This window comes from Bubalus bubalis, chromosome 21 (assembly GCF_019923935.1).
Source record: "Bubalus bubalis isolate 160015118507 breed Murrah chromosome 21, NDDB_SH_1, whole genome shotgun sequence".
In the NCBI taxonomy this organism is placed as follows: domain Eukaryota; kingdom Metazoa; phylum Chordata; class Mammalia; order Artiodactyla; family Bovidae; genus Bubalus; species Bubalus bubalis.
In genome coordinates, this window is record NC_059177.1 from 50,574,432 (window position 1) to 50,599,768 (window position 25,337).

A 25,337-nucleotide genomic window follows, 5' to 3' on the forward strand; every position below is an offset into this window, starting at 1 on the left:
AGTCTCACCGCTTTCCTTCAACTCACTGCAGAATGCCACCTGCCTGGGCCCCTCTTCCTCTACCTACTCAAGTCCTGCCTACTCCATAGAACAGCATCCACAAGCCTTCTCAGCACCTGACTCCCTATGTTTCCCGGAGACCTCAGGCTTCTGGAGGATAAACACATCCCTGATAATAACAGCTGCCGTCGCTGACCTCTGTCCTGCACCCTGGACACGCAAAATCTCACTTGGCCTCCCAACAACGCTCTGCAGAGGCTATTATTATTGGCCCCATGTTACAGATGCGGAAACTGAGGCCTGAGGATAGAGTCACCGGAGGTCACACAGCCAGTCGATAGCCAAGCTTCGGATCTGTGTTCACTGTTATAGCCTTCACTGTGCCTAGCCCAGAATAAGGAGCTCCACTGGCGCTTGCTGAGTGAGCTGTTGTTGTTGTTCAGTCGCTCAGTCATTTTCAACTCTTTGCGACCCCATGGACTGCAGCACGCCAGGCTCCCCTTATGAGTGAGCAGATGGATACAGCTGGGTCAAAACCTCAACTCCCAAGAGGGAGGGCTTTCCAGACTTGGAAGAACAGGCCCAGGTCTTTGTCTTCTTCTCCCTTTGTTTGCACGGCATCGCCTTGGTGGGGTCTTGACCGTGTTGAGTTGTGGGAGTGATCAGGGACTAGGGAGGGCAGGGAGAAATCAGTGAGGAAAAGGCAGAGGACTCTAGGTTCAGCCAGCCCCTTTCAAAGGGCGAAAAGAGGGACTTCCCTGGCAGTCCAATGATTAAGACTTTGAATTCCAATGCAGGGGTGCAGGTTCGATCCCTGGTCGGGGAATTAAGATCCCACATGCTTCTTACATGGTCAAAAAAGAAAAAAAAAAAAAAAATCCCCAAGTCCTTTACTGTTTTCCCAGACATGAAAGAAGGTCAAAGGCAGAGAACTACAAGTCACAGCCAGAACAACAGAGAAGCGTGTGTTGCAACTCCCCTGGGAAAGCTGCAATCAAGGAGGGGGGCATCAGGCAGCCTGGCCCAGGCTAGGAGTGCACCTGGAGGAGAGATCACTGAAGCTGGGTCTTTCCTGCTGGATTGGGGAATTCCCAGGAGGGCTTCGGCCGCATCAGAGCCGGTCCAGGCCTGGCCACATGGATGAGAATGGGGTAGAGGTGACTGCCTGAGCAGGCCCTGACTAGGCATCCTAGACTCTGCTGAAACTTGCCTGGCTCCAAACAGAAGGTTCTGGGATGGGATGGAGGGTGGGGGCTGAGACGGAGGAGCTCAGGGAAGGAGGGAGGGGAACCGACCGGACAAACCTCTGGGCAGCCTCCTGTCGGTCCTGCATTGCCCGGCACTAGAGTCATCTCGTTCCAGATTCCTTTCATAATGGGATAAAATGTACCAACGGTGAGGCCAGAGTGGGGCCTGGTGGGGCCCAGTGACTTCAGTGTCAAGAGAGCGGGTCCCAGGAAAGCCAGGGAAACACGGGCAAGCATTCCCTGGCTCCTTGTCCCTAGCAGCTGCAGGAAGCTGCTCCAAGTGCCCAGCTGTACCCAGCAGCCCCCAAGGACTAGAGAAAGTCTTATTTCCTGCCACCCCCTCCTACCATTGGACACAGGCTCCCTGGATGAGAGCAGCTGTGTCCTCCACAGGCCCCAAAGGACCTGGGGCTACTGGCCAACCTTTAGGAAGAAAGTGTAGAACCAGTGTGCACACCAACTCTGGGAAGTGGAGACCATGGATTTCATTCCCTGTGGCAGAGTCCCCAGCCTTCCTCACCTCCGTAATCGGAAAAAACTATCGACACTTTTCCCCAAATACTCCCTGAACGCACAATCTTGCCTCTCATTTAAAAAGATCCAGACTTCCCTGGTGGTCCAGCAAATAAGAACCTGCCTGCCAGTGCAGGGTACACGGGTTGGATCCCGTTCAGGAAGACCCCCAGGTGCTGCAACTACTGAGCCCCTGTTCTAGAGCCCGTGCTTCACAATAGGAGAAGCCACTGCAGTGAGAAGCCGCACATTGCAACAAAGAGTTGCCCTGCAACTAGAGAAAACCCTGGCAGTGGCTACCCAGACCCACTACGGCCAAAAATAAATAAAAAAAAAATAATTTAAGAAAATACAGAAGGCCCTGAACATCCTGCAGTGCTTGCAGGCCCTCCAGGCTAGAAAGCCCTGCAGTGTGCTTAAGGTCAGAGAAATGCTAGTCTGGTTCCGCCCCAAGTGGCTGAGCCGTGGGCCAGCTCCTGGCCATCTTGACTTGCACTGCCCTCTAGAGCCTGAGAGGCTGGACCAGGGAGACTCAAGGGGCCGGTCTGCCATGCCACCTCTTTGGAGCAACTTCAAATTATCTTATTGGAGATACAGTAAAACAGCCGTCTGAAAAGTTTTGGGCATCAGGGACTGATTTCATGGAAGACAATTTTTCCACAGACTGAGGGTGGGGGTCGGGGGGATGGTTTGGGGATTATTCAAGTGCATTACACTTACTGAGCACTTTATTTCTTTTCTAACGTTGTCGCTGGTCTAACAGGAGGTACCAGTTCTCAGCCCAGAGGTTGGGGGCGCCTGGTGCGAAAGAAAGGGCGGCTTCAAACTCAGCTGAGGACTTTGTGCTGCACTCACCAGGGCTGGACTGGTTACATTTACACCCCAATAGAATCTGCTGCCCGCTTGCCTGGTTCCAGATGGGTCTGGCCACCAACCTGTGGGCCTCTGAGAATTCTGGAAGCTCTAAATGCTCATTTACACACACACACACCCATCAACACACCTTCTTGGGTTTTGTTTTATTCCTTTCAATTATCAGCTCTATCAGTCAGTCATTCACTACCTTACCTGAGCACCTATTATGTACCACACCTTAAGCTAAGCGTAGCTCAATTTAAATCACGCCTTATTTCTGGATCTTGCCTGAGTCTCAGACCCTCCCAACCTTCAAGGTCCACTCAGCTCAGCCTTCCCAATTGGTTCATCTTGAAACTGAATCCCTCATCTACTCATTCAGGGCTTTGGGTGTGGTCACCTTTAAGCAGAGCCCGGCCTTGTTAATCACTTTCTTGCCACAAACTTTCTTTCCTGCTGCCAATCAAAATGCTGAACCCAGGGTAGGAAATGGGGAAAGAACTATTGTCTTCCCTAGGGTCCAGGTGGCCTTTTTGGGTTTTTTTTTTTTTTTTTGCCATGGGGCTTGCGGCATCTCACTTCCCCCTTCAGGGATTGAACTGAACCCAGGTCACAGCAGTGAAAGCCCCAAATCCTAACTACTAGACCACCAGGGAATGCCCCTGGAGGCTTTTAACAGAAAGCCTAGCTGAATCCTAGCAAGACTGTGTTGTATGCTTTACTTGCTGTTTTGTTCAGAGTGCTTATCTCTTGTAGACATTATATGTAAACTGATTTATTTGTCTTATCTCCTCCACAAGAATGAATATTCTATGAGAGGAGAGACTTGTTCACTGCTGTATGCCCACGTTGAAAAAAAATGTGCTCAGTTTGTATTTATTAAATTACCAAAATCATAGAGTTGAAGCCAGATTCTGTTTACAACACCGTGTCCTTCTGCCAAAACTGAAACCCAGTTTGGCCACTCATCAGTTATATGGCCTAGGGCAAGTATTTCAACCTTGCCACTCATTTCTCTTACCTGTAATATATAATTGTGATTTCTACCTCGAAGGGGAGTGGAATGAAGGAAGAACACAAGCATAAAGAGACCAGTGCCCTTACTTAGTAAATGCTAAATGTTAGTGGTTGTTATTACTGTTATTATTACTATTCTCCTTTGTTTACTCAACATTGCTAGGTGCTTTCCCCACCTGGGTCAGAAACTTGATTGTTATTGGAGACTATGCCATTAGACAAGGGTACCATTCATTCAGCACAATTTTATACATACGGACTCTTTCTGGAACCCCAAACATTACAAGCAAGAGCAGCTTGTGTGTGTGTGTATGTGTGTGTGTGTGTGTGTGTGACTGGGCAAGGTATTCCCTGGCAGTTCAGTGATTGGAATTCTTGGCTTTTACTGCTGAGGACACAGGTTCGATTCCTGGTCAGGGAACTAAGATTCTACAACCTGCCAAGGCTGACCAAAAAAAAAAAAAAAAGAATGATAATAAGGATTTGGCAGAGGACTGGGTTGTAGGATACTCTTTCAGACAGTAATTTCCAGAGTTCAGGAGTAGACCAGGCAAAAGGGAGCCTAGCATAGTCTCCTTGTTTTGATTATTGATAGAATTCTTAATATGATAGTTACTTTGGTAATACTAAGAGATAAGGTATGAGAAAGATTTTTGGAAAATTGAGGGTCCAAAACACAGGTAAGGAATAACGTTCCAGGCACCCAGAGCCCACCTCCACCTTACATCCCCTCCACCAGCCTTGAGTCCTGGAGCCTGATTCTCATGGGTGCATTACTCTTCATTCCCCACCAGATGGTGGTGTTGTCCCTATTATGTCCTAGGGTTGCCAGCAAGGCGCTATGTTCATAGCCCGGACCCGATTTCCATCGGTGTGTTACCCCCATTTCCCACCAGATGGTGCTGTTGTCCCTATTATGTCAGAGGGTTGCCAGCCAGGTCCGTCTTGTCAGAGCTAAGGTTTTTCCAGTAGTCACGTACGGATGTGAGAGTTGGACTATAAAGAAAGCTGAGCGCCGAAAAATTGATGCTTTTGAACTGTGGTGTTGGAGAAGACTCTTGAGAGTCCCTTGGACACCAAGGAGATTCAACCAGTCCATCCTAAAGGAGATCAGTCCTGAATATTCATTGAAAGAACTGATGCTGAAGCTGCAACTCCAATACTTTGGCTACCTGATGCGAAGAACTGATTCTTTGGAAAAGCCCCTGATGCTGGGAAAGATCGAAGGCAGGAGGAGAAGGGGACGACAAAGGATGAGACAGTTGGATGGCATCACTGACTTGATGGACATGAATTTAAGCAAGCTCCAGGAGTTGGTGATGGACAGAGAAACCTGGTGTGCTGCAGTCTATGGGGTCGTAAAGAGTCAGACACGACTGACTGACTGAACTGAACTGCCAGCCTCGGAGATGTGTTCGCAGAAAGCTGGGACGTGGTTTTCATGAGTGCATTGCCCCTCACTCTCATCCAGATGGTGGTGGTGTCCTTATTTTGTCAGAGGGTTGCCAGCCAGGAGATGTTTTCTCAGATTCCTGGGACCTGTTCTAGGGAAGGGTGCCAACTGCAGACCATTCCAATCTATCTCTTTGCACGTTCGTTTACAAAATATTAAGAATACTTTTTTTAAATGTTATAACATAACTACTGAGAATTTTAAAATTACATATGGGGCTCACATTTGTGGCTTGCATTTTATTTCTGTTCGACAGTGCAGTTCCAAAGGGTGGTCAGACATATAAATGAACGTGTAATATGATGTTAGGTAAGGAGATATGGTGACTGCAGCCATGAAATTAAAAGACGCTTACTCCTTGGAAGAAAAGTTATAACCAACCTAGATAGCATATTGAAAAGCAGAGACATTACTTTGCCAACAAAGGTCCGTCTAGTCAAGACTATGGTTTTTCCAGTGGTCATGTATGGATGTGAGAGTTGGACTGTGAAGAAGCCTGAGCGCTGTAGAATTGATGCTTTTGAACTGTGGTGTTGGAGAAGACTCTTGAGAGTCCCTTGGACTTTAAGGAGATGCAACCAGTCCATTCTGAAGGAGATCAGCCCTGGGATTTCTTTGGAAGGAATGATGCTAAAGCTGAAACTCCAGTACTCTGGCCACCTCATGCGAAGAGTTGACTCATTGGAAAAGACTCTGATGCTGGGAGGGATTGGGGGCAGGAGGAGAAGGGGATGACAGAGGATGAGATGGCTGGATGGCATCACTGAGTCGATGGACATGAGTCTCAGTGACGGGAGTTGGTAATGGACAGGGAGGCCTGGCATGCTGCGATTCATGGGGTCACAAAGAGTCGGACATGACTGAGAGACTGAACTGAACTGAACTGAACTGAAGGAGATATCAGGGCTGAGAAGGAGAAAGGAGAGAGAGTGAGCAAACAGGTGGAAGTAAACCTGTAAGCCTGGGATAATGTGGAGGCTAACGTGGCCAGAGCAGGGAATAGAATAGTGTAAGAGATAGATTAGGAAGGGAGGGCCAGAGATGCAGTTTAAAAAGATTATTGCTTATTGTTATTTTGGGAAGCAAAGGACCATTTGGGGAAGAAGTTTGATGTTATTGATTAAATGTAAGAATATTCATTCTCTCACAGCCATGATCTAACAATTTATAAACCCTAGAACAGCGGATCTCAAAGTTTTTTATTTTGAGAACACATACACTCTTTTTATTTTTTGCCTTTCATATTTTTCTGTATTCTTTCTCAAAAGTTGCTTAACCTCCCCCCAAAAAAGTTGCTTGACCTAACATCTTTCTGTCTGCACTATACAATGAAAATACAAACTAAATGAAAACCAAAAAACAAATACAGTGTTAAATTTTACAAATAACAAATCTGTCCCAAAATATACTTAAATCAAATATGCATTTCATTAAGGCATCTACTGTGCATTCTGGGAAGCTTCATAACATCTAGGCAGGACCAACATTTGTCGAAGGAGCGAAAAGAATTTGCGTGCAATCAGAGTCTGGAGCATGTTTCTGATTGCCAACCTGCAAGCTACAAAGAACACATCGTTAGCATCACCTGAGCAGGGAACTGACTTTGGGAAAGTGCACAAAGGCAGCTCTAGTCTCAATGTTGAGCTCATTACAACTTCTCGGGAACCTCACCAACAGCCTGTACAGTGCAGTTTCCAAAAAGTAAACATGTTAGGGTGAGCAGACAGCTCTTTAGAACCCCAAACACATTTTCTTCCTTTATTTATGTGTAACTCTCTGACTGCAATGGGCAGGCATGGAGCGATTTTTACTCGACTGGGGAGGGAACAACCTTCTGCTTTCAGTTGAAGGCAAACTTCTTTTTTTTTTTTAATATATGATTTTCTTTATTTTTGGCTGTGCTGGGTCTTCACTGTTTGCATGGGCTTTTCCCTAGTTGCAGTGCGCAGGCTTCTCATCGCAGTGGCTTCTCATGTTGCGGAGCGCGGGTTCTAGGGCGAGCGGGCTTCAGTAGCTGCGGTGTGTGGGCTCAAGACTTGTGGCTCCTGGGCTCTAGAGCATAGGCTCCGTAGTTTTGGCGCACAGGCTTAGTTACTTCTTGGCATGTGGGATCTTCCCGGACCAAGGATTGGAAACTGTGTCTTCTGTATTGGCAAGTGGATTCATTACCAGTGAGCCACCTGGGAAGCCTGGAGATAAGCTTCTTAATGCGCGATCCATGGCCTTGCAGTCTGCTACTCCTGTCAGCTGGCCTAATGTTTAATGTAGTCTTCAACTTTATTCCGGAAGTTCTTCTTGTCCCACAGATGTTGTTCTGCAGCTCCAATATTTAGTGGATCATCGAAACTCAAAAGATTAGTAAACAGTTTAATCCCCAAACAACATCCTTCCCAGTCCTCGTGGGAGTCCAGCCAGTGCCCCAAACAGTTGAGAACATTGAGTTTTCTCTCAGTAAACTTTGGGGTATTTCACCTGTCTCTGTGCTGTTGGGGGTGCCAGATCCTGGACAAGCATTTCACTTTGGGAGGCAGCATGTTGTATGCATCAGAAACTTCAGTTTCAAACTGAAATTTGCCACCCTGGTAGTAACCCTTATCCGGAGTGACAGCTGAAAGCGATGGAACTGTTCAGATTAGGAAAACGCACTTTGCACGTACAACGTAAATTAGCTTCAGCTTCTGCCGCCTCTTTAACAAGCAGCCGAGTGGAGTCAGAGGCTGTACGTGGCACCCAGGACTCTTTGAGACCACCACCCTGCTTCAATTTGCTTGGTAGTGTTAACATTGTTGTTGGTTTTTCAAAGTTGAGCCCAGCTCTTTGTGACCCTGTGGACTGTAGCATGACAGGCTCCTCTGTCCTACACTCTTAAAATAACCGAGGACAACTCAAGAGAGATTTTATATGAGTTATATCTCTCTCAAGTAGATGTTTATGTGTTCGAAAATAAAACAGGAAACTTTAAACTTTTTTTTTAAGCTACACTGCCAGGCACATGGGAATCTTAGCTCCCTGTGCTCTTCAGGTCGTTCAGTTGTGTCCAGCTCTTTGTGACCCCATGGACTGTAGCCCCCCAGGCTCCTCTGTCCACGGACTTTCCCAGGCACAAATACTAGAGTGGGTTGCCATTTCCTCTTCCATGGGCTCTTCCTGACCCAGGGATCAAACCTGTGTATCCTGCGTTGGAAGGCAGATTCTTCACCACTAGCGCCACCTAAGCTCCCTGAGAAGGGACCCAGCTTGTGCCCCCTGCTGGGGAAGGGTGGAGTCTTAACCACAACACAGGAAAGTCCCTATTTACTTATTTAAAATAAGCAACAATATAGCAGGAGACCTGCCCTACAAGAAATGCTAAAGGGAGTCTTTCAGGTTTAATGGAAAGGACACAATGTAACTTGAAACCATCTTGAAAATAAAGTGAAGTAAAGTGGGTCCCGCTCTTTGCAACCTCATGGACTGTAGCCTACCACTCTCCTCCTTTCATGGGATTCTCCAGGCAAGAGTACTGGAGTGGGTTGCCATTTCCTTCTCCAGGGGCATGTTCCCGACCCAGGGATCTAACCCGGGTCTCTCGCATTGTAGGCAGACGCTTTACCGTCTGAGCCACCAAAACCTCACTGCTGGTGCTGCTGCTAAGTCGCTTCAGTTGTGGCTGACTCTGTGCGACCCCAGAGACGGCAGCCCACCAGGCTCCCCCATCCCTGGGATTCTCCAGGCAAGAACACTGGAGTGGGTTGCCATTTCCTTCTCCAATGCATGAAAGTGAAAAGTGAAAGTGAAGTCGCTCAGTCGTTCCCAACTCTTAGCGACCCCATGGACTGCAGCCCACCAGGCTCCTCTGTCCATGGGTTTTCCAGCAAGAGTACTGGAGTGGGGTGCCATTGCCTTCTCAGTTCCTTCTCCTAGTTACCATTAAAAATTATGACTCTCCTTGAATGGAATGATCAACACTTAAATCACTATGCTAAATGGTAAAGGTGAACACTCCTCTCTGAAATGAAAATCTTTTACAAAGCAATACCAAAAGCATAAGACAACTTCCAGTTACTACCAAAGACTGAAAGAATAATTCACCACCTGATTAATATACACGCTGAAGATACAAACACTATCAGCTGAAGTATAGTCTTAAATATGCATGCAAAAACCTAACTAATTTGCATACAGTGTTGAAAAAGGGCTTTCTACATTCAGTTATGTCTGGTAAGTAAGCCTTGTTTTAAGACATGGGTTTTTTAAATATGGTTATTATCGAGGTCTCCATCTCTTTGGGAATTAAAGGATCAACGTATTTTTTAGAAAGAATGTGTAAATCACAATAATAAAACTATAATATTATTCAGTTATAACTATGGCTTCCTTGAACCTTTAAAACAATTTTTCCTGAAAAAATTAATCTGAAACAAACTGAACTACATGTTTTCAACATATACTGATCTTTATCATGAATTAAATCCTTCCATTGTAACTGTACTTCTAAGACAGACATTTCAGGAATGGTATGCAACAAATCCTATTAGAAATAAAGATGATATTCAATGAATAATAAGCCATTATCACTAAGATCTGATTAATTTTTAGTGCCTTTTTTATCCTGACACTTTTCACTGGGAGTTCAGTAGTTAATTCTAGAGCATACGGATGTTCATAAAGACTAAACTTGTTTGTTGGTCTTGGTTAGCTATTCCATAAATTCCTACAGACTTTAAACATCATCAAATATCTATCTGGAGATAGAATCAAATTCCATGGGTCAAGGGCTCAGTCCCACAAGACTGCCCTCCACTGCAGACAGAGGTCACAAGGCCAGGTTGTTACCTGTGCTTCTAATTAACTGGCTACATATTGAGTTTACAATAACCCTCTCCAATTTATGCTGCCAATCTCAACTTTTGTCACCTGTATTTCTGACCCGCTGGCTGTACATCAGAACTTCCAAAGCCTGCTTCTCAATTTCCATTAATTTGCTAGAACAATTCACAGAACTCAGTGAAATATCTTAGTTACTAGATTACTGATTTGTCCTAAGAGGATTATTAAAGGATACTGATCAATAGCCAGAAGAAGAGATACAAAGAGCAAGGCATGGGAAGGGGTGTGGAGCTTCCATTCCCTCTCCAGGCACCACTCTCTGCCCATCTCCACATAGTCACCAACCCGGAAGGTCTCTGAACCCTGTCCTTTTGGGGTTTTTATGGAAGCTTCATTACGTGATTGATTAAATCATTGGGCACTGGTGACTGACTTAACCTCCAGCCATTCTCCCCTCCCTTGAGGTCTGGGGAGTGGGACTAAAAGTTCTCCTGCAATCAGCTCCCACCCTTGGGTGGAATCCAAAAGTCACTTTCCCTAAAGGGTTTTCAGGATTTGAGGACAAGAAGCCAAGTATTATCCCATTGCTCTTATCTCTCAGGAAATTCCAAGAGTTTTGAAAGGTTGTGAACCAGAAACTGTGGGTAAAGATCAAATATATATGAGAAATATATATTTTGGTCATTCAGATGACATATATAGTATTTTTATTATGTATGTGTTGGCCATGCTGCACAGTTTGTGGAATCTTAGTTCCCTGACCAGGGATTGAACCCAAGGCCTTGGCAGTGAAAACAGTTGCATGCTCAGCTGCTCTGTTGTGTCTGACTCTTCGTGACCCCGTGAACTGTAGCCCACCAGGCTCCTCTGTCCATGGGATTCTCCAGGCAAGAATACTGAAGTGGGTTGCCATTTCCTTCTCCTGGGGATCTTCCCAACCCAGGGATCAAACCCACATCTCCTGCGTCTCCTGCATTGGCAGGCGGATCCTTTACCACTGAGCCACCTGGGAAGCCCAAAGCGTGTGAGTCCAGTTTTGACCACTGGACCGCCAGGGAATTCCCCAGACTGAATGTTTTTTTTTTTAATGGTCTATCTATATGTATCTATAAGAGGCTCACTTTAGGTATAAGGGCACAAAGAAACTGAAACTAAGGGGTGGAAAAATATATTCCATTTGAATAGTTACCAAAAGAGGGCTGGGTGGCTCTTTGATTGTAAGGCAAATTAGACCTAAGTCAAAACAGATTACAAGAGACAAAGAAGAAAAATATTAATAAAAGGTACAAGAAGATATAACAGTTATGAATGTACATACATCTTACAACAGAGCCCCAAAATATTAATATATGAAGCAAAAATCTACAGAATTGAAAGGAGAAATACACAGTGCTCCAATAATAGTTCAGTATTCCACTATCAATGATGGATAGACCCAGACATAATCAATAAGGAAATGGAGGACTTAAGCAATACTGTAAACCAACGAGACCTAACAGAGATGTACAAAACATTTTATCCAGCAATACCAGAATATACATTCTTCTCAAGTGGTCGTGGAACATTCTCCAGAGTAAGTCATGTGTTAGCCCACAAACAAGTCTGCTGCTGCTGCTGCTAAGTCGCCTCAGTCGTGTACGACTCTGTGCGACCCCACAGACGGCAGCCCACCAGGCTCCCCCGTCCCTGGGATTCTCCAGGCAAGAACACTGGAGTGGGTTGCCATTTCCTTCTCCAATGCATGAAAGTGAAAAGTGAAAGTGAAGTCACGCAGTCGTGTCCAACTCATAGCGACCCCATGGACTGCAGCCTACCAGGCTCCTCCGCCCATGGGATTTTCCAGGCAGGAGTACTGGAGTGGGTTGCCATTGCCTTCTCCACAAACAAGTCTAGATAAATTTAAAAAGATTGAAATCACACAGAGTATTTTTTCCTTTCTGGTCATAAGGGAATGAAACTAGATATCAATAAGATAAGGAAAACTGAAAAAAAAATCTTATATATGTGGAAATTTAAAAACATACTGGAAAAAAAAAAAACCATACTGTGTGCTGATTAATTTTATACATCAATTTGAAATGACCAGGGAGTATCTAGATATTTAGCCAAGCTTTATTAGGTGTGTGGGTGTGTGTCTGAGGGTGTTTCTGTGTCAGATTAACATTGGTTTATTTCTTTTCTCTCCTTTTTTTTTTTTAGTTTTTGAGATTAATATTTGAATAGATTGAGTAAAGCAGATTACCCTTCCTAATATGGGCGGGCCTCATCCAATGAATTGAATTTCTGAATAGAACAAAAAGGCTGAGTATAAAAGGAAACCCTCACATCTGATTGCTTGAACTTGAACATTTTTTTTTTCCAGCCTTTGGGTTATGACCAAAACATCAGCTCTTTTAGGGTCTCCAAGCCTGTCAGCTATTGGACTGGAATTTATACCATCAGCTCTCCTGGTTCTTATGCCTTCAGACTTGAACTAGAACTACTCATTGGTGGGACTTCCCTGGTGGTCCAGTGACTTCAGTGGCACTCCCAAAGCCTGGGATTCGACCCCTAGTCAGAGAACTAGATCCCACATATGTGCTAACTAAAAAATAAAATAAAATGAAGACTCCACACGCCACAAGAAGATCAAAGGCCCTGCCTGCCACAACTGAGACCTGGCAGAAGCAAATAAATAACAATAAATTATTTTTAAAAGAAGGACTATACACTGGCTCTCCTGGGTTTCAGATCTGCCAGCTGCAGATCGTGGGAGTTCTCAGCCTCTGTACTCACGGGAACCAACAGTCTGTAAGTTCATAAACTTAATCTTTCAGTTGAGCTCTCTCTCTCCATACATATATGGTGCAGAGGCAGCTGTCTACTGGAGAGATATGACGTGAGACTCATCTGTGATGAGGGCCCTCATGGGTCTGCTGTCAGAGCTGAGTCCTGAAGACCACAACCTGACTGTGTCCTCCTGATTCTCAGGAGGCCTATAGTCCTCTGGAATGTAGGGAAGCCACTGCTCCAGTATGGGGGCAGGGAGTGCTGCTCCCTAAAGGGGAAACCCTCAGGAACCTGGAAGGACCCAGGCGAGGAGTCTTTAGTCTGAGTCAAAACGGGGATAGCAGGGAGCAGTCTGGAAAGCCCAAGGTTCCAAATTACAATGAAGGAGGGAAGGTTTTCTGTCACTGGAGGCCTCTAGGTCTGGCCTAGGAAGGCTCAGCTCCTCCAGACTGCTCCTTGGACTGGCCTGGAATTGTGGTTTTGTGTCTGTTTGATGCCCCACTATAAGAATTCTATGGGTACACTGGGCCTGTGTCTCTTGGAGACCTCACACAGATAAGGCCCGGGTCACCAAAGGTGGAGGGTTTGTCTGGAGAGTTCTGACTTATAAGGAAGGAATGCAAAAGAGGCTCTGGTTCCAGCTCTACTCCATACTGCTTTCTTGGCTTTGGAAATCACTGAACTGTGTCTGGCCTCAGCTTTGTTATGGCCTCCATAAAGCAGGCTTAACTGACAATTTCTGGGGCATTGTTTCACGGGTATCTGGAAGGATGGTGATGATGATAAATATGACGGTGAATTTTTTTATTGTTGAATTATGTTCCTTGAGGTATAACTTACTTTTGTTTGTTTGTAAATTTGTTTATTTTTAATTGAAGGATAATTGCTTTACAATCTTGTATTGGTTTCTGTCATACATCAACATGAGTCAGCCATAGGCATACTTATGTCCCCACCCTCTTGAACCTCCCCCCCACCCCTTTTTTCTTATTATTATCTTATTTTTTATTTCTTTATTGAGGCATGCTTTTTTTTTTTTTTTAACAAATCAATATTTATTTATTGTGGCCCTGCTGTGTGGCCTGTGGGATCCTACTTTCCTGACAAGGGATTGAACTCACGCCCTAAGCACTGGAAGCCAAGGAAGTCCCAAATGCAGTATAATTTATATATAATAAAATGCACATATATTGAGACTTCCCTGGCAGTCCAGTGGTTAAGGTTCCATGCTTCCAATGCAGGGGTGCCAGGTTTGATCCCTGGTCAGGGAACTAAGATTCCCACATGCCCTGTGGGGCAGACAAAAAATAAAAAAAAAAAACTTTTTTTTAATGCACATATCTTAAGGATTGTTTAATGAACTTTGACAAAAGTCTAAAGAAATACAACCACAGCCAATCAAGTCATAGAACCTTCTCATCATCCCCAAATACTCACCTGTACTTCTTCATAGTCAATCTCCTCCCTTCACCCTTGGCCCTAGGGAAAACTGTTCTGATTTATATTATTCTAGATTAATTGTCACTTTTTTAGAATTTCACGTAAGTGGGACCATACCATATGAACTCACTTGAGTCTGACTTCTTTTGCTGAATATAGGACATTTGAAATCTAGTCGTGGTACTGTGTATATCAGTTGTTCATTTGTTTTTTATTGTAGTAAAACATACATGACATCAAATTTGCCATTTATTCATTTAACTGTATACATACTTCATTGGCCTTATGTACATAGTGCTGTGTACTTCTCACCACTATTTCCAGATTTTTTTTTTTTTTCATCCATCTTGAACTAAACCTCTGTATTTGTTAAGCAACAACTCTGTATTTCTCCCTCCCCAGCCCCTGCAACCTCTATTTAACTTTCTGTCTCTGTGAGTTTGCCTCTTCTAGGTATCTCACATCAGTGGAATTATACAATATTCGCTCTTCTATATCTGGCTTATTTACTTAGTGTAATATTTTCAATGTTTTTCCATGTTGAAGCCTATGCCAGAACTTCATTTCAAGGCTGAATAATTCCATTTTGTGTAATTACACTGTTTACCCATTCATCTGTTGATAGACAAGTGGATTTGTTCATTTCTTTTTATTGTTGAGTAGTATTTCATTGTATGGCTATACCACAATTACCTAATCTGTTCATTTGCTCATCTGTTGGACATCTGGATTATTTCCAAACTTTGGCTATTATGAATAAAGCCCTTGAATGGACGCTTAACTCTTTTCTCTTGGGTAAATACTTAAAGAGTGCAATGGCTGAATCATATTTTAGGTATAAATTTAGTCCATAAAAAAATGGCCAAACTGTTTTCAAAGTGGCAGGAAATTATCAGTGGATAAGAGTTCCACATTCTCCTCAGTTTTTAATTGTAGCCTGTCTAGTGGGTGCAGGATTGGAGAAGGAAATGGCAACCCACTCCAGTATTCTTGCCTGGAGAACCCCAGGGACAGAGGAGCCTGGTGGGCTGCTGTCTATGGGGTCGCACAGAGTTAGACACGACTGAAGCGACTTAGCAGCAGCAGCAGCAGTGGGTGCAGGGAAGTTCTAATTTGTATTTCCCTGATGAATACTCATGTTAGGCATCTTTTCATGGGCATATTGGCTATTTATCTTCTTTTGTGAATTATCTCTTCAAATCCTTTGCCCTTTAAAAAAAGGGGGGAAGGGCGTAATATCTACTTCTGCAATCAGTGTCTTCCAGACATGCTCACTCATGCTTGTAACTTTACGCGCTAAATTAAGTCAGCCCCGCACAGAGGCAGAAACGGACTAAGACTTCGGGCGCCTAGAGAGTTCAGCACAGATTCTATCCAGACGGCTAGGCCGTTCCTGGGCGTGGTCTGCGACTGACCTCTACGGCTCGCTCGCTCAGTGATTGGCTGAAGGAGCACTTCCGCAAGCACTTCCGAATTCCGGCCCGCCCCGAGCATCGGTGACTGGCCGGGCTGGCCTAGCGCGAGTCCTCTCGGGAGTTGTAGTTCCTGAGGCCCTGCTGAGGACGCCGGGAAGAACCATTGGGCAGAGGCCAGGAGCGGCGGTTGTGAGTAGTCGCGACCGCTGCCACCATGTCCCGCGTGTCGGTCCCCTGCCATGTGAAAGGTACAGTGGCCCTGCAGGTGGGCGACGTGCGGACCTCCCAAGGCCGGCCTGGTGTGCTGGTCATCGATGTCACCTTCCCCAGCGTCGCGCCCTTCGAGGTGAGCAAGCCCTGTGGGCGCGACCGGGGCTCCTGGGCGGGGCTTATCTGGGAACTCGGGCGTGTCCCAGGCAATGAATCGTTTGCTGCAAGCCTTTGCGGTATCTCGCCCGTAATAGTCAGTTAACCATTTCTTTATTCCTTTTGTTAACACATATTAGAGTGCAGTTTCCTCTTCTGTTCACTTCAACATCTCTCCCCCATGTCCAGAACGGTGTTAAAACACGGAAGTGCCAGAATAGTAGGCTAGGTGCTCGAAATAACAGTTTTGAACCAAACAGAGGTGCGAGGTGATTTTGTCCCTGGCCACTGGCTAGGTATCATTTGACAATGAATTACCCCCATACCTGCTGTCTGCCCATTCCAATAGACCCTGCTGTTCAACTCAAACCTCATCAGGATCTTCCCAGTGGCTGCAGTTTCCAGACTCCAGTTCCACGAGTAACTGGACACCGCAGGCCCTCAACACAGGACAAAGTCCACTTTCTAATGGCCTGACGTTCAGAGCCACTTTGTGTCTTTGCCCTCCTTGCCTCTCGGCCCCACCCACTTTGTCCTGTAGTGTATGGTTCTTACTCAAGCTGTTCCTTTCTCTAGGCTGGGAGACTTCATTAAAGTGCCCAACCCTGGTAATCCTGATTCAGTAGGCCTGGGGTGGAGCCTGTACACCTATGCTTTAAAAAATTTTTCCTTCAGTATTTTTTTTTTTTGGCTGCATCATGTGGCATGTGAAATCCTAGTTCCCTAACCAGGGATTGAATCCCAGCCCTGGCAGTGAAAGTGCCGAGTTCTAACCACTGGACCACCAGGGAATCCCCTCGATTAATTCTGATGACTATGCAGTGATGAGAACTACTGTAACTAGGCTGAACCACTCTCTGGCACAGGCATGTGCCAGGTTCGCTTCTTGGTGCACCTTTGTATATGCTACTTTTACATTTTCTACCCTTTGACCGTCCACTTGAGGAACTCATCTGTACATTTTCTGACTCTTCTAGAGTTAGGTAGGGCTCTGACTTCTGGCAGCATCAAGGACGTGCGGCAAGACCTGAGATCATGGTTTGTTTGCGTGATGTGCTTATTTATACTGTGAGTTCTTCTAGGAAAGCAAAGCCCCTGTGGGTTCTTATTGAAACTGTTAGATTGGTAGAAAAGAGGTGGTGCTTTTGAAACCCCTCCTGCCCTGGACCCTGGTCTGATTTGTTTTGGTGGGTTGTGTGTGCCCTAGTTGCAGGAGATCATGTTTAAGAATTACTACACAGCCTTTTTGACCATCCGTGTTCGCCAGCACACCTCAACACACACTCCAGCCAAGTGGGTGACCTGCCTGCGGGACTACTGCCTGATGCCTGATCCGCACAGTGAGGAGGGAGCCCAGGAGTACGTATCGCTGTTCAAGCACCAGGTCAGCTGGGACTCAGCATGACCAGGGCAGCCCAGATGAGGGCTCCCAAGGGGCCTGGGGTCTGGGCCAGGATATATGCGCGAAGAGGGGTGGGCAAGGCTGGTCTGGGTTGTGGTTCTTTGGTAAGTGCCTTGGAGGAACTACTTTTCCTTCTCCAAGGCCTGGGGAGAAGGCCCCTCGGCTCATTGCTGGTTGGCTCCTGGGCAGTGAGCTGGGGCCTCTCTGGGTCCTTGTGTGTGTGTGTCTGTGTGTCTGTGTGTTTATGTGTCAGATGCTGTGTGACATGGCCCAAGTACTGGAACTGCGCCTGATTCTGCGACAGCCATCACCACTGTGGTTGTCTTTCACGGTGGAGGAGCTTCAGATCTTCCAGCAGGGACCAAAGGTGAGTGACCAGCTCAGAGCTGTTGGCTGGTCCTTTCTCCACGGGGCTCCTAGCTATGGCTTGAAGGCCCTGGGGTGTGGGTGGCAGTGGATGGGTAAGGATGGGGAGACTCACAGGGAAATTAGCCAGGTAGGAATTTTAGAAGCTCATGATGAGAGGTGAGGGCATGCCCTCATATTTCCTGACTTTGGGGGCTACTTGCCTCTTTCATATCTGGAACTTTCATGGACCAGAATCTGCTTCTGACCCTTGTCTTCATGGGGCTTCCTTCTTCAGCAGAAGAACTTAGGTAGTTTATGTGCCCTTGGGTCCTGAAAAGGATTTTCTCAGTGTCTGGGACTCAGGGGCCCTTCTTCTGTCGTCAGGACCTTGGGCTCTGGTTCCAGGGCTCTCCTGCTGTGCCCTTCTCAGGGCAGTACTCTTTTCTTTGCAGAGCCCTTCCATGACCTTCCCCAAGTGGCTGTCCCATCCAGTGCCTTGTGAACAGCCCACTCCCCTTCTTGAGGTAAGCCCTCGCCCTGGGTGAGAACCATGTGTGAACAGCTTTGGTGTCCAGTACAAGCCCAAGGGGACACCTTTTTGCAAGAATCTGGGGCTGGACCCAGGGCCCTTAGTTCACCCTGTGGGACCTCCCTTCTGGGATCTGAGGCATCTCTGTGTGGGGCTGGGCCACCTACTGCACATCAGGCCCCATCGTCCTGTTTCACAAGTCATCTGGGAATGTTAGCTGGAGGGCCCTACAGCCCCGCTTGGCCTCTCTGGAGTTCTGAGGGCACTGCTGGGGAGAGACCCATGGCCACTGACCCCTCCTTCTGGAGCAGGGTCTCCCAGACCCCAGCAGGGTATCCTCCGAGGTCCAGCAGATGTGGGCGCTGACAGAGATGATCCGGGCCAGCCACACGTCCACAAGGATCGGCCGCTTTGACGTGAGTGATCGCTTCCCTCTGCGTGGCTCCCTTTGGCCTGAGTGGGTCAGGTCTGATGGTCTTTTGTGTTGCAGGTGGATGGCTGTTACGACCTGAACTTGCTCTCCTACACTTGAGCCGTGGCTTGTCAAGACGTTGGCCATCCGTGCCCACCTAGGCCCAGTTTGGACCCCCATCAGAGGCTGAAGTGCCGTCCCCATGCATTCCAAGTGTTGCCTGCATGCGCCTTCTGTCAGGACCACGTTCTGAGAGTCAAGATTCCTGGGGGCTCACTGTGTTGCTTTAGCATGAGCTCCTAGAGGCGATGCACTCTGTCCTCAGCTGACTGCAACCCGAAACTCCTCCTTCTCCCCAAAAACACTCCAGTTCTGTCACTAAGAATCCCTCTGTACCCTCTGTTTCCCTGCCAAGCTGCACATTCCTGTCTTCTGTCTGCTCTCTGACCCCAGAGTGCAGCGGGCTAGGGTCACCTCCCAGAACCTTGGAAGTTGGCTAAATTAATAGCTTGGAAGCTTGAGGGAGAAACAAGAACCCCATTTCTTCCTTCTGCACCTCCTAATGGTCTCTCTCCCTTTGTGTTATGCCCACAAAAAGAAAAAATTCCTGTCTAAACCCTTCTGCTGCTCACCTTGGGAGCCACACAGGGCTGGGAAGTGGGGCAGCCTGAGTCCCTTGGTCCCTGAGCTGGCTCCTGGATGTGTGTTCAAATGGGTCTGTCCACCTATTGGGTCTGGGCGGGTGCCTCCAGCAAGGCTGGGGCCTGAAAATGAGTCCTGGGACTTGGCTGCCATCTGACGGAGCCCAAAGCATATCCTTGCCCCTCCTCCATTCACCCCCTTCTACAAGCCATGCTCAGAGTGATGAGGGATCAACCTTGGTGGGGTGGTGGGTCTGGGTGAGGGTTCTCAATGGTGCTTTTTGAGAAGCTGAGGTTTCCTACAACCCCAGGCCAGCAGTTGAAAAAGACAGGCTGTTTTCTTATGAGAAAATCCTGCTTCTCTCTGGTTTTTCGTGGCTTTCTTCTGGCGGCTATTGGGAGGCAGTTCGGCAATATGTGTTGGACCTGGCCAACTGGATGTCTGTGTGGTTCAACAGCTTTCTGGGGGAAGGTCAGCCACCTTTTGTGGTCACCTTCTGCTCTCCACCATCAGAGTTCTTGCAAGTGGAATCTGCCTGCAGGGTCATTGACTTAGCCCCATTCAGCTTTTGCTAAGAGGGTAATGATCACAGTCTTGTGCTCAAGGAGTAGCAGCCCTCAGAGTGTATGGGTGGGAGCGGGGAGGTCCCTGGGATGGCAGACCTCCTGCACAGCTGTGTCCCCAGCACAGGGCCTAGTGTGCAGCAAGATCAATAAATACCTGTGGAATGCATCCCTGTGCTGGCTATCTATGTTCGCCCAGGGAGAGAGCAGGAGACCCTCCCAGGAGGCCAGGTTATAGTGGTATTCTGCTTACCAGGCTGGCTCCACCCTCCTGTGCCCTCTCCACCCCTTCCCCTCCCCCCAGGTGACCTTACAGGCCTGTTTTCCCAAACTGGTAATTCAGGCCTTTCAGCCCTTTGCAGAACTTTGGCCCTTTGGAGGCAGGGCGGTCAGCCCAGGGAGGTCTAGCCCCCAGCTCTATTTCTAAGTGGCTTCACTGGCTCCATATCTGCCCTGATCAGATGGAAGAAGAGCCCAGGGCTATTTTCTGCAAGAAGAGTCAAGGCACTGTGTGTGCTAAAGCCCCGCCTGCCCTTGGGGCTGCCCACTCTCTCCTGTAATTCCCCCAGGGCGGGGGGAGAGAGACCTATTTAAGCAGGGCCCGGACTACATCTCCCAGCGTGCCTGGCAGAGTGGTGGCCTCTGTGCGTCGGCTGTACCAGTTGTAGGCAAACATGCAGCAGGCTAGGAGCATGGTGTCCCGTCTGGGCTCGCGTCTGCAAGCTCTGCCCTCGGCCCCATGCCGTTCGCTCAGTTGTGCGCAGGTGGGCCGGAGGCTGCTGGGTTGTGTTGCCAATCTTGGAGGGTGGGGGAGGGGAGAGGGCTGGGGTCTGGGGCCTTGGTGGCACTGAGCCTGGCCGCCCGCAGGACGTGCTCCACAGGACACCGCTCTATGACTTCCACCTGGCCCACGGCGGGAAGATGGTGGCGTTCGCGGGCTGGAGCCTGCCCATGCAGTACCGGGATAGCCACGTGAATTCACACCTGCATACACGGCAGCACTGCTCGCTCTTTGACGTGTCCCACATGCTGCAGGTGAGCTGGGGGAGGGCACCGACTGCCAAGCCTAGGGTCCTTGCCATCCACAGCAGTGCAACCCCTGGCCTTCTTTGCTGGGAGCTGGATGCCCCGAGCAGCCCTCTCAGTTCGAGGTCTCAAGGGTGTAATAATGGACTATGGTCAGACCAGTTTAGAGGGTCTCCTGCTCATCTCCCCATCTCATCTCTCCAGCCTGCTCCCACTTAGGGGTACCTCAACATCCCGGGGGTTTCTGGGGCTACCACTCCTTGTCATCCACCTTCTGGGTGTTGGTTTGGAAAAGGGGGTATTTTAGGAGGGTGCCAGGCCCTTTCAAGTTCCCTAACTTCTCTCAGCGCATCTCTTGAGTTTGCGGATGTGGGGGAGTTAAAGGGGGGGCTTCTGCCTCTTGCAGAACAAAAAGACTAGTCAGGCACTTTGGCTGAGTTGGACCGGGCTGTGGGGGGAGGGAAGATGCTTCCTTGTCCATTGCCTTCCAGACTGTAGCTACTGCAGTGACCTGACGCCTTTTGATCTCTTTCCCAGACCAAGATACTTGGCTGTGACCGCGTGAAGCTGATGGAGAGTCTAGTGGTTGGAGATATTGCAGAGCTGAAGCCAAACCAGGTGGGGCCCCTCTTTTATTTCTGCTCAGTGAACGTCCTTAGATACGAGCCAGCAAACCCATCTGAGTCCTGGCTTCAGGCCTGGGGGCACAGACCTGGAGCAGACATAGTTTCTCAGGACCTGTATTCCTGGGGGATGGAGTCCCTACGGGGCCTGGGCTGACCCAGCTTGCTCCCTGCACCGCCATCCCTCAGCCCTGCACATGAGGCTTTATGAGTCTCTGGTGGTGGGGTGGGGCCAGGGGTGGTCTGCCTCACACTTGACCTTGGCCTCTTGGAGCTGGAGGCAATGATGCTCCATTTTGATGTTAGGGAACACTGTCGCTGTTTACCAACGAGGCTGGAGGCATCTTAGATGACTTGATTGTGACCAGTGCCTCCGAGGGACACCTGTATGTGGTGTCCAATGCTGGCTGCAGGGAGAAGGACCTGACCCTCATGCAGGTAAGCCCCTCTTGTTGTGTTCTAGGTACCCTGTCCTCCTTATTCACAGAGTTGCATCCTTGTCCAGGACAGACCTGGAATGGATAAGGGGTTCAGACAGTGACTGTATGAAAGAAAGCAGGCCAGAGTGGGCCCTCCAGTGTTGAAGAAGTGGGGGGCAAGTAGGGAGGTGAAGCTGATCCTGGCCCCTAAGTGAGCATCCTCTGGTGAAGGTGGAGGGCTGGAGCCTGGTGTTAGAGCTTGCAAACCGGGGCTAGAGTCATCCCTACCATTTAGTAGTTATATGACCTTGGAAGATGAGAGCCCGCTGTGCTGAGCTCTGTGGCACCTGGCTCACAGCAGGTGCTCAGGGAAAGGGATCCTGGAGCTAATGGGATATTTCTTTCCTTTCAGGACAAGGTTAGGGAGCTTCAGAACAAGGGCAGTGATGTGGCCCTGGAGGTGATGGATAATGCTCTGCTAGCCCTGCAAGGTAAGTGGGCCAGGCTGGCCTTGCAGTTGACTTCCGCTTTCCAGGTTTCCTCTACTGCTTGGCATGAAGGCCGTGCCGGGGGCAGGTGAGGGTGTTGCAACCTAATTCTGTGTTTGGTATCATGCCCTCCTTATACCTGCCATGAGGCTCTGTGGGCAGGAGCATCTCCTTCCATCTACAGGGTGGGGCTTTCTCGGGGCTTGTTCTTATCCCGGAGGGCTGTGATCCAGTTCCCTGGGGCACTGCGACCCGGACACTTGGTTACTGGCTCCCTGGACCCAGGTCCCACTGCAGCCCAGGTGCTACAGGCTGGCGTGGCTGATGATCTGCACAAACTGCCCTTCATGACCAGCGCTGTGATGGAGGTGTTTGGCGTGTCTGGCTGCCGTGTGACCCGCTGTGGCTACACAGGAGAGGACGGTGTGGAGGTGTGTCAAGAAGCGGGCATGGGGCGGTGCCGGGCACTGGACTCTGGGGCCAGCTGCCCACCTGCTCTGTCTGGTGTCCCTTGCAGATCTCGGTGCCGGCAGCGGAGGCCGTCTACCTGGCAGCAGCTCTGTTGAAAAACCCCGAGGTGAAGCTGGCAGGACTGGCAGCCCGGGACAGCCTGCGCCTGGAGGCAGGCCTCTGCTTGTATGGGAACGACATTGACGAGCACACCACACCGGTGGAAGGCAGCCTGAGCTGGACACTTGGTGAGCTGGGCTAGCACTCAGGAAGGGGATCCTGAAGGCTGGAGGGACCCTCACTGAGACCAGCCAGTCCAGGACTGCTTCCAAGGCTGTGTAGTCTAGAGCAAGGGACACAGCCTCCCTGAGCCTTCATTCTCTGAAGGTGCCACAGGGCTTTGCCCAGTAGATGCTGAGGACTCTCAACAGAGGTGAGGTGGGCAGGTGAGCCTTCAAGACCAGGGGGCAGGAGGTGGGTGACTAACTGCACTGCAGGGGAAGGAATCAGGTCCAGGGGGTGCCTGAATGAAGGGGCCTTGATGCTGGATGGATGTTGTACAGGCAGGCATGCTCAGTTGTGTCCGACTCTTTGCGACCCTAAGGACTGTAGCCCGCCAGGCTCCTCTGTCCATGGAATTTTACAGGCAAGAATACTGGAGTGGATTGCCATTACCTTCTCCAGGGGATCTTCCCAACCCTGGGATCAAACCCACGTCTCCTGCACTGGCAGGTGGTTTCTTTACCACTGTGCCACCTGGGAAGCCCTGGAGGGATGTTACTTGGGGTCCTTGTTGCTGGGACCTTCTGTGGTCAGAGGTCTGATGGACAATGGTTTAAATCTGTTGTGTTATGCTCCAGGGAAGCGCCGCCGAGCTGCTATGGACTTCCCAGGAGCCTCAGTCATTGTTCCCCAGCTGAAGAGCAAGGCACAGCGGAGGCGTGTGGGGTTAATGTGTGACGGGGCTCCCGTACGGGCACAGAGTCCCATCCTGAGTCCAGAGGGTACTGTGATCGGTAGGTGGACAAGGGAGGCTGGAGAGCCTTGTCCCTCCCCTGGGAGGGCGGCGGCCCTGGGCTGGCAGGTGGGTATTGACACACGGCCTCTGCCTGGACAGGTGCTGTGACCAGTGGCTGCCCCTCACCCTGCCTGAAAAAGAATGTGGCAATGGGTTATGTACCCTACGAGTACAGTCGGCCAGGCACTCCGCTGCTGGTAGAGGTGCGGCGGAAGCAGCAGCCGGCCGTGGTCAGCAAGATGCCCTTTGTGCCTACAAACTACTACATCCTTAAGTGAGGATGACTGGGGGATGGGGCCCTTCCCTCCAGGAGCCTCACACTGGAGGGCATTCTACCAGGGGTTAGTCAGGAAGCTAAGGCAAAAACACACCCAAGGTGGGTGGCTAGGTGGATGCTGGTTCTTGTCTGGGTGAGTGGGGACACACCACCTGTTGCTGCCTCATCCCCTTGCCACTATATCTTCAAGAACGCATTTCTGAGTGATGGACCAGCCCACGTGCCATTGACCCCTCTCTTGCCTGCTGGAGAAGATTGATTCTGGTATCTCATCCTTCCAAAAGGCTCACTTCAAGTGGGGAGAAAGCCTGCCCAACCTACCTCACCACGGTTTCTCACACTGCAGTGCCGGCTACCTCCTCTAGTTCACTGGCCATGAAGGCAAGCCATTGGCTTTCTCCGGGGCAGGGGTGTGATTCCTGACTTATAGAGGGTTGGCCCAGGAGGGCTGCAGGGCCCATGTGTAAACTCGGGGATGGCTGAGGCGGGCATGGATCCACTCTTTCACATTCTCCAGTTGGCCCAGTCTGCTGCCCAGTAGCCAGCCACGCCAGGCTAGGCTGACCAGCTGTTCTGAGCCCCAGGGCTGCTGTGGACAGGCCGGGCCTCCTCCCCGGCTTGCCTTATCCTGAGCTGACCTTCACCCCTGGGACTTATTATTGGACTCCACAGACTACTAAAAAATAAATAAACAAATGAGCTTCCTTCTTGTTCTCCAGAGTCTCTAGCTTCATTGTTCTCTGTCCACAGACTTCCTGGGGGTGCCAGTCTAATGCCGGCCTGCCTGGCCGAGGCTCAGGGTGGGTTCCCCTCGAGGCAAGCAGCTCTGTAAGAACTAAAGGGGTGCCCCTATAGGACACCATCACTGCTGGTAGGAAGCTGGCATCCCCTCTCCACCTCTGCAAGTCTGGGTGCTCAGGGGCAGCGGCCCCCAGGGTGTTCCCTCCCCAGTTTCTGCTGTGCATGCGCACTCCGTCCTGTCTGAATAACCACACACTTGATGCACTTCCAGGTTTAATAAGCCACATCCTCAGTTGAGCCTGGGGTGAAATGTGAGACCGACTGTGAGTGCGGTGTTTGTTGTCAGTAGGCGGGCCTGGGGCTGCAGAACCATCATCCCACCACCAGTCCTCATGCACGAGCTCAGCACAGCCCTACTCCAGTGCACACTGCAAAGATGGCCTAGGCTGCCAGATGGCAAAGTGACATTTACCATAGAGGAAGCAGGCAGTGGGACACTGAGATAGCTGCTAGCC

General features: G+C 49.1%; 2 protein-coding genes and 1 pseudogene across 4 annotated transcripts; 2 read left to right on the forward strand and 1 right to left on the reverse strand.

The window, feature by feature from the left end:
* Positions 1 to 6,269: 6,269 nt before the first annotated feature.
* On the reverse strand, positions 6,270 to 8,118 carry LOC102403742 (annotated as a pseudogene).
* Positions 8,119 to 15,624: 7,506 nt separating this feature from the next.
* On the forward strand, positions 15,625 to 19,949 carry NICN1 (nicolin 1). Of its 2 annotated transcripts, none has more exons than XM_025271984.3 (6): positions 15,625 to 15,864; positions 17,152 to 17,268; positions 17,540 to 17,653; positions 18,087 to 18,158; positions 18,475 to 18,579; positions 18,654 to 19,949. In XM_025271984.3, the coding sequence occupies exons 1-6, from the start codon at positions 15,733 to 15,735 to the stop codon at positions 18,693 to 18,695; spliced, it is 582 nt and encodes a 193-aa protein (XP_025127769.3). In that variant the 5' UTR covers positions 15,625 to 15,732; the 3' UTR covers positions 18,696 to 19,949. The 2 variants fall into 2 exon arrangements, with proteins under 2 accessions (XP_025127769.3, XP_006053318.3); XM_006053256.4 differs by having other exon boundaries at positions 15,631 to 15,864; positions 17,092 to 17,268.
* A 145-nt stretch (positions 19,950 to 20,094) lies between these two features.
* Positions 20,095 to 24,795, forward strand: AMT (aminomethyltransferase). Of its 2 annotated transcripts, XR_003105518.3 has the most exons (10): positions 20,095 to 20,544; positions 20,648 to 20,815; positions 21,344 to 21,424; positions 21,736 to 21,867; positions 22,261 to 22,339; positions 22,622 to 22,767; positions 22,854 to 23,034; positions 23,350 to 23,432; positions 23,647 to 23,802; positions 23,904 to 24,046. XR_003105518.3 is itself a non-coding variant. In XM_006053257.4 (9 exons), the coding sequence occupies exons 1-9, from the start codon at positions 20,455 to 20,457 to the stop codon at positions 24,080 to 24,082; spliced, it is 1,212 nt and encodes a 403-aa protein (XP_006053319.3). In that variant the 5' UTR covers positions 20,095 to 20,454; the 3' UTR covers positions 24,083 to 24,795. The 2 variants fall into 2 exon arrangements, 1 of the variants encoding a protein (XP_006053319.3); XM_006053257.4 differs by lacking the exon at positions 23,350 to 23,432 and having other exon boundaries at positions 23,904 to 24,795.
* Positions 24,796 to 25,337: the final 542 nt, after the last annotated feature.

Coding starts and splice junctions, on each gene's coding strand:
- NICN1 (XM_006053256.4), top strand. CDS start 15,733: ATGTCCCGCGTGTCGGTCCCCTGCCATGTGAAAGGTACAGTGGCCCTG. Junction 15,865..17,091: donor CCAGCGTCGCGCCCTTCGAG/GTGAGCAAGCCC, acceptor TGTGTGCCCTAG/TTGCAGGAGATCATGTTTAA. Junction 17,269..17,539: donor TATCGCTGTTCAAGCACCAG/GTCAGCTGGGAC, acceptor TTTATGTGTCAG/ATGCTGTGTGACATGGCCCA.
- AMT (XM_006053257.4), top strand. CDS start 20,455: ATGCAGCAGGCTAGGAGCATGGTGTCCCGTCTGGGCTCGCGTCTGCAA. Junction 20,545..20,647: donor GTTCGCTCAGTTGTGCGCAG/GTGGGCCGGAGG, acceptor GGCCGCCCGCAG/GACGTGCTCCACAGGACACC. Junction 22,340..22,621: donor TGCTCTGCTAGCCCTGCAAG/GTAAGTGGGCCA, acceptor CCCTGGACCCAG/GTCCCACTGCAGCCCAGGTG.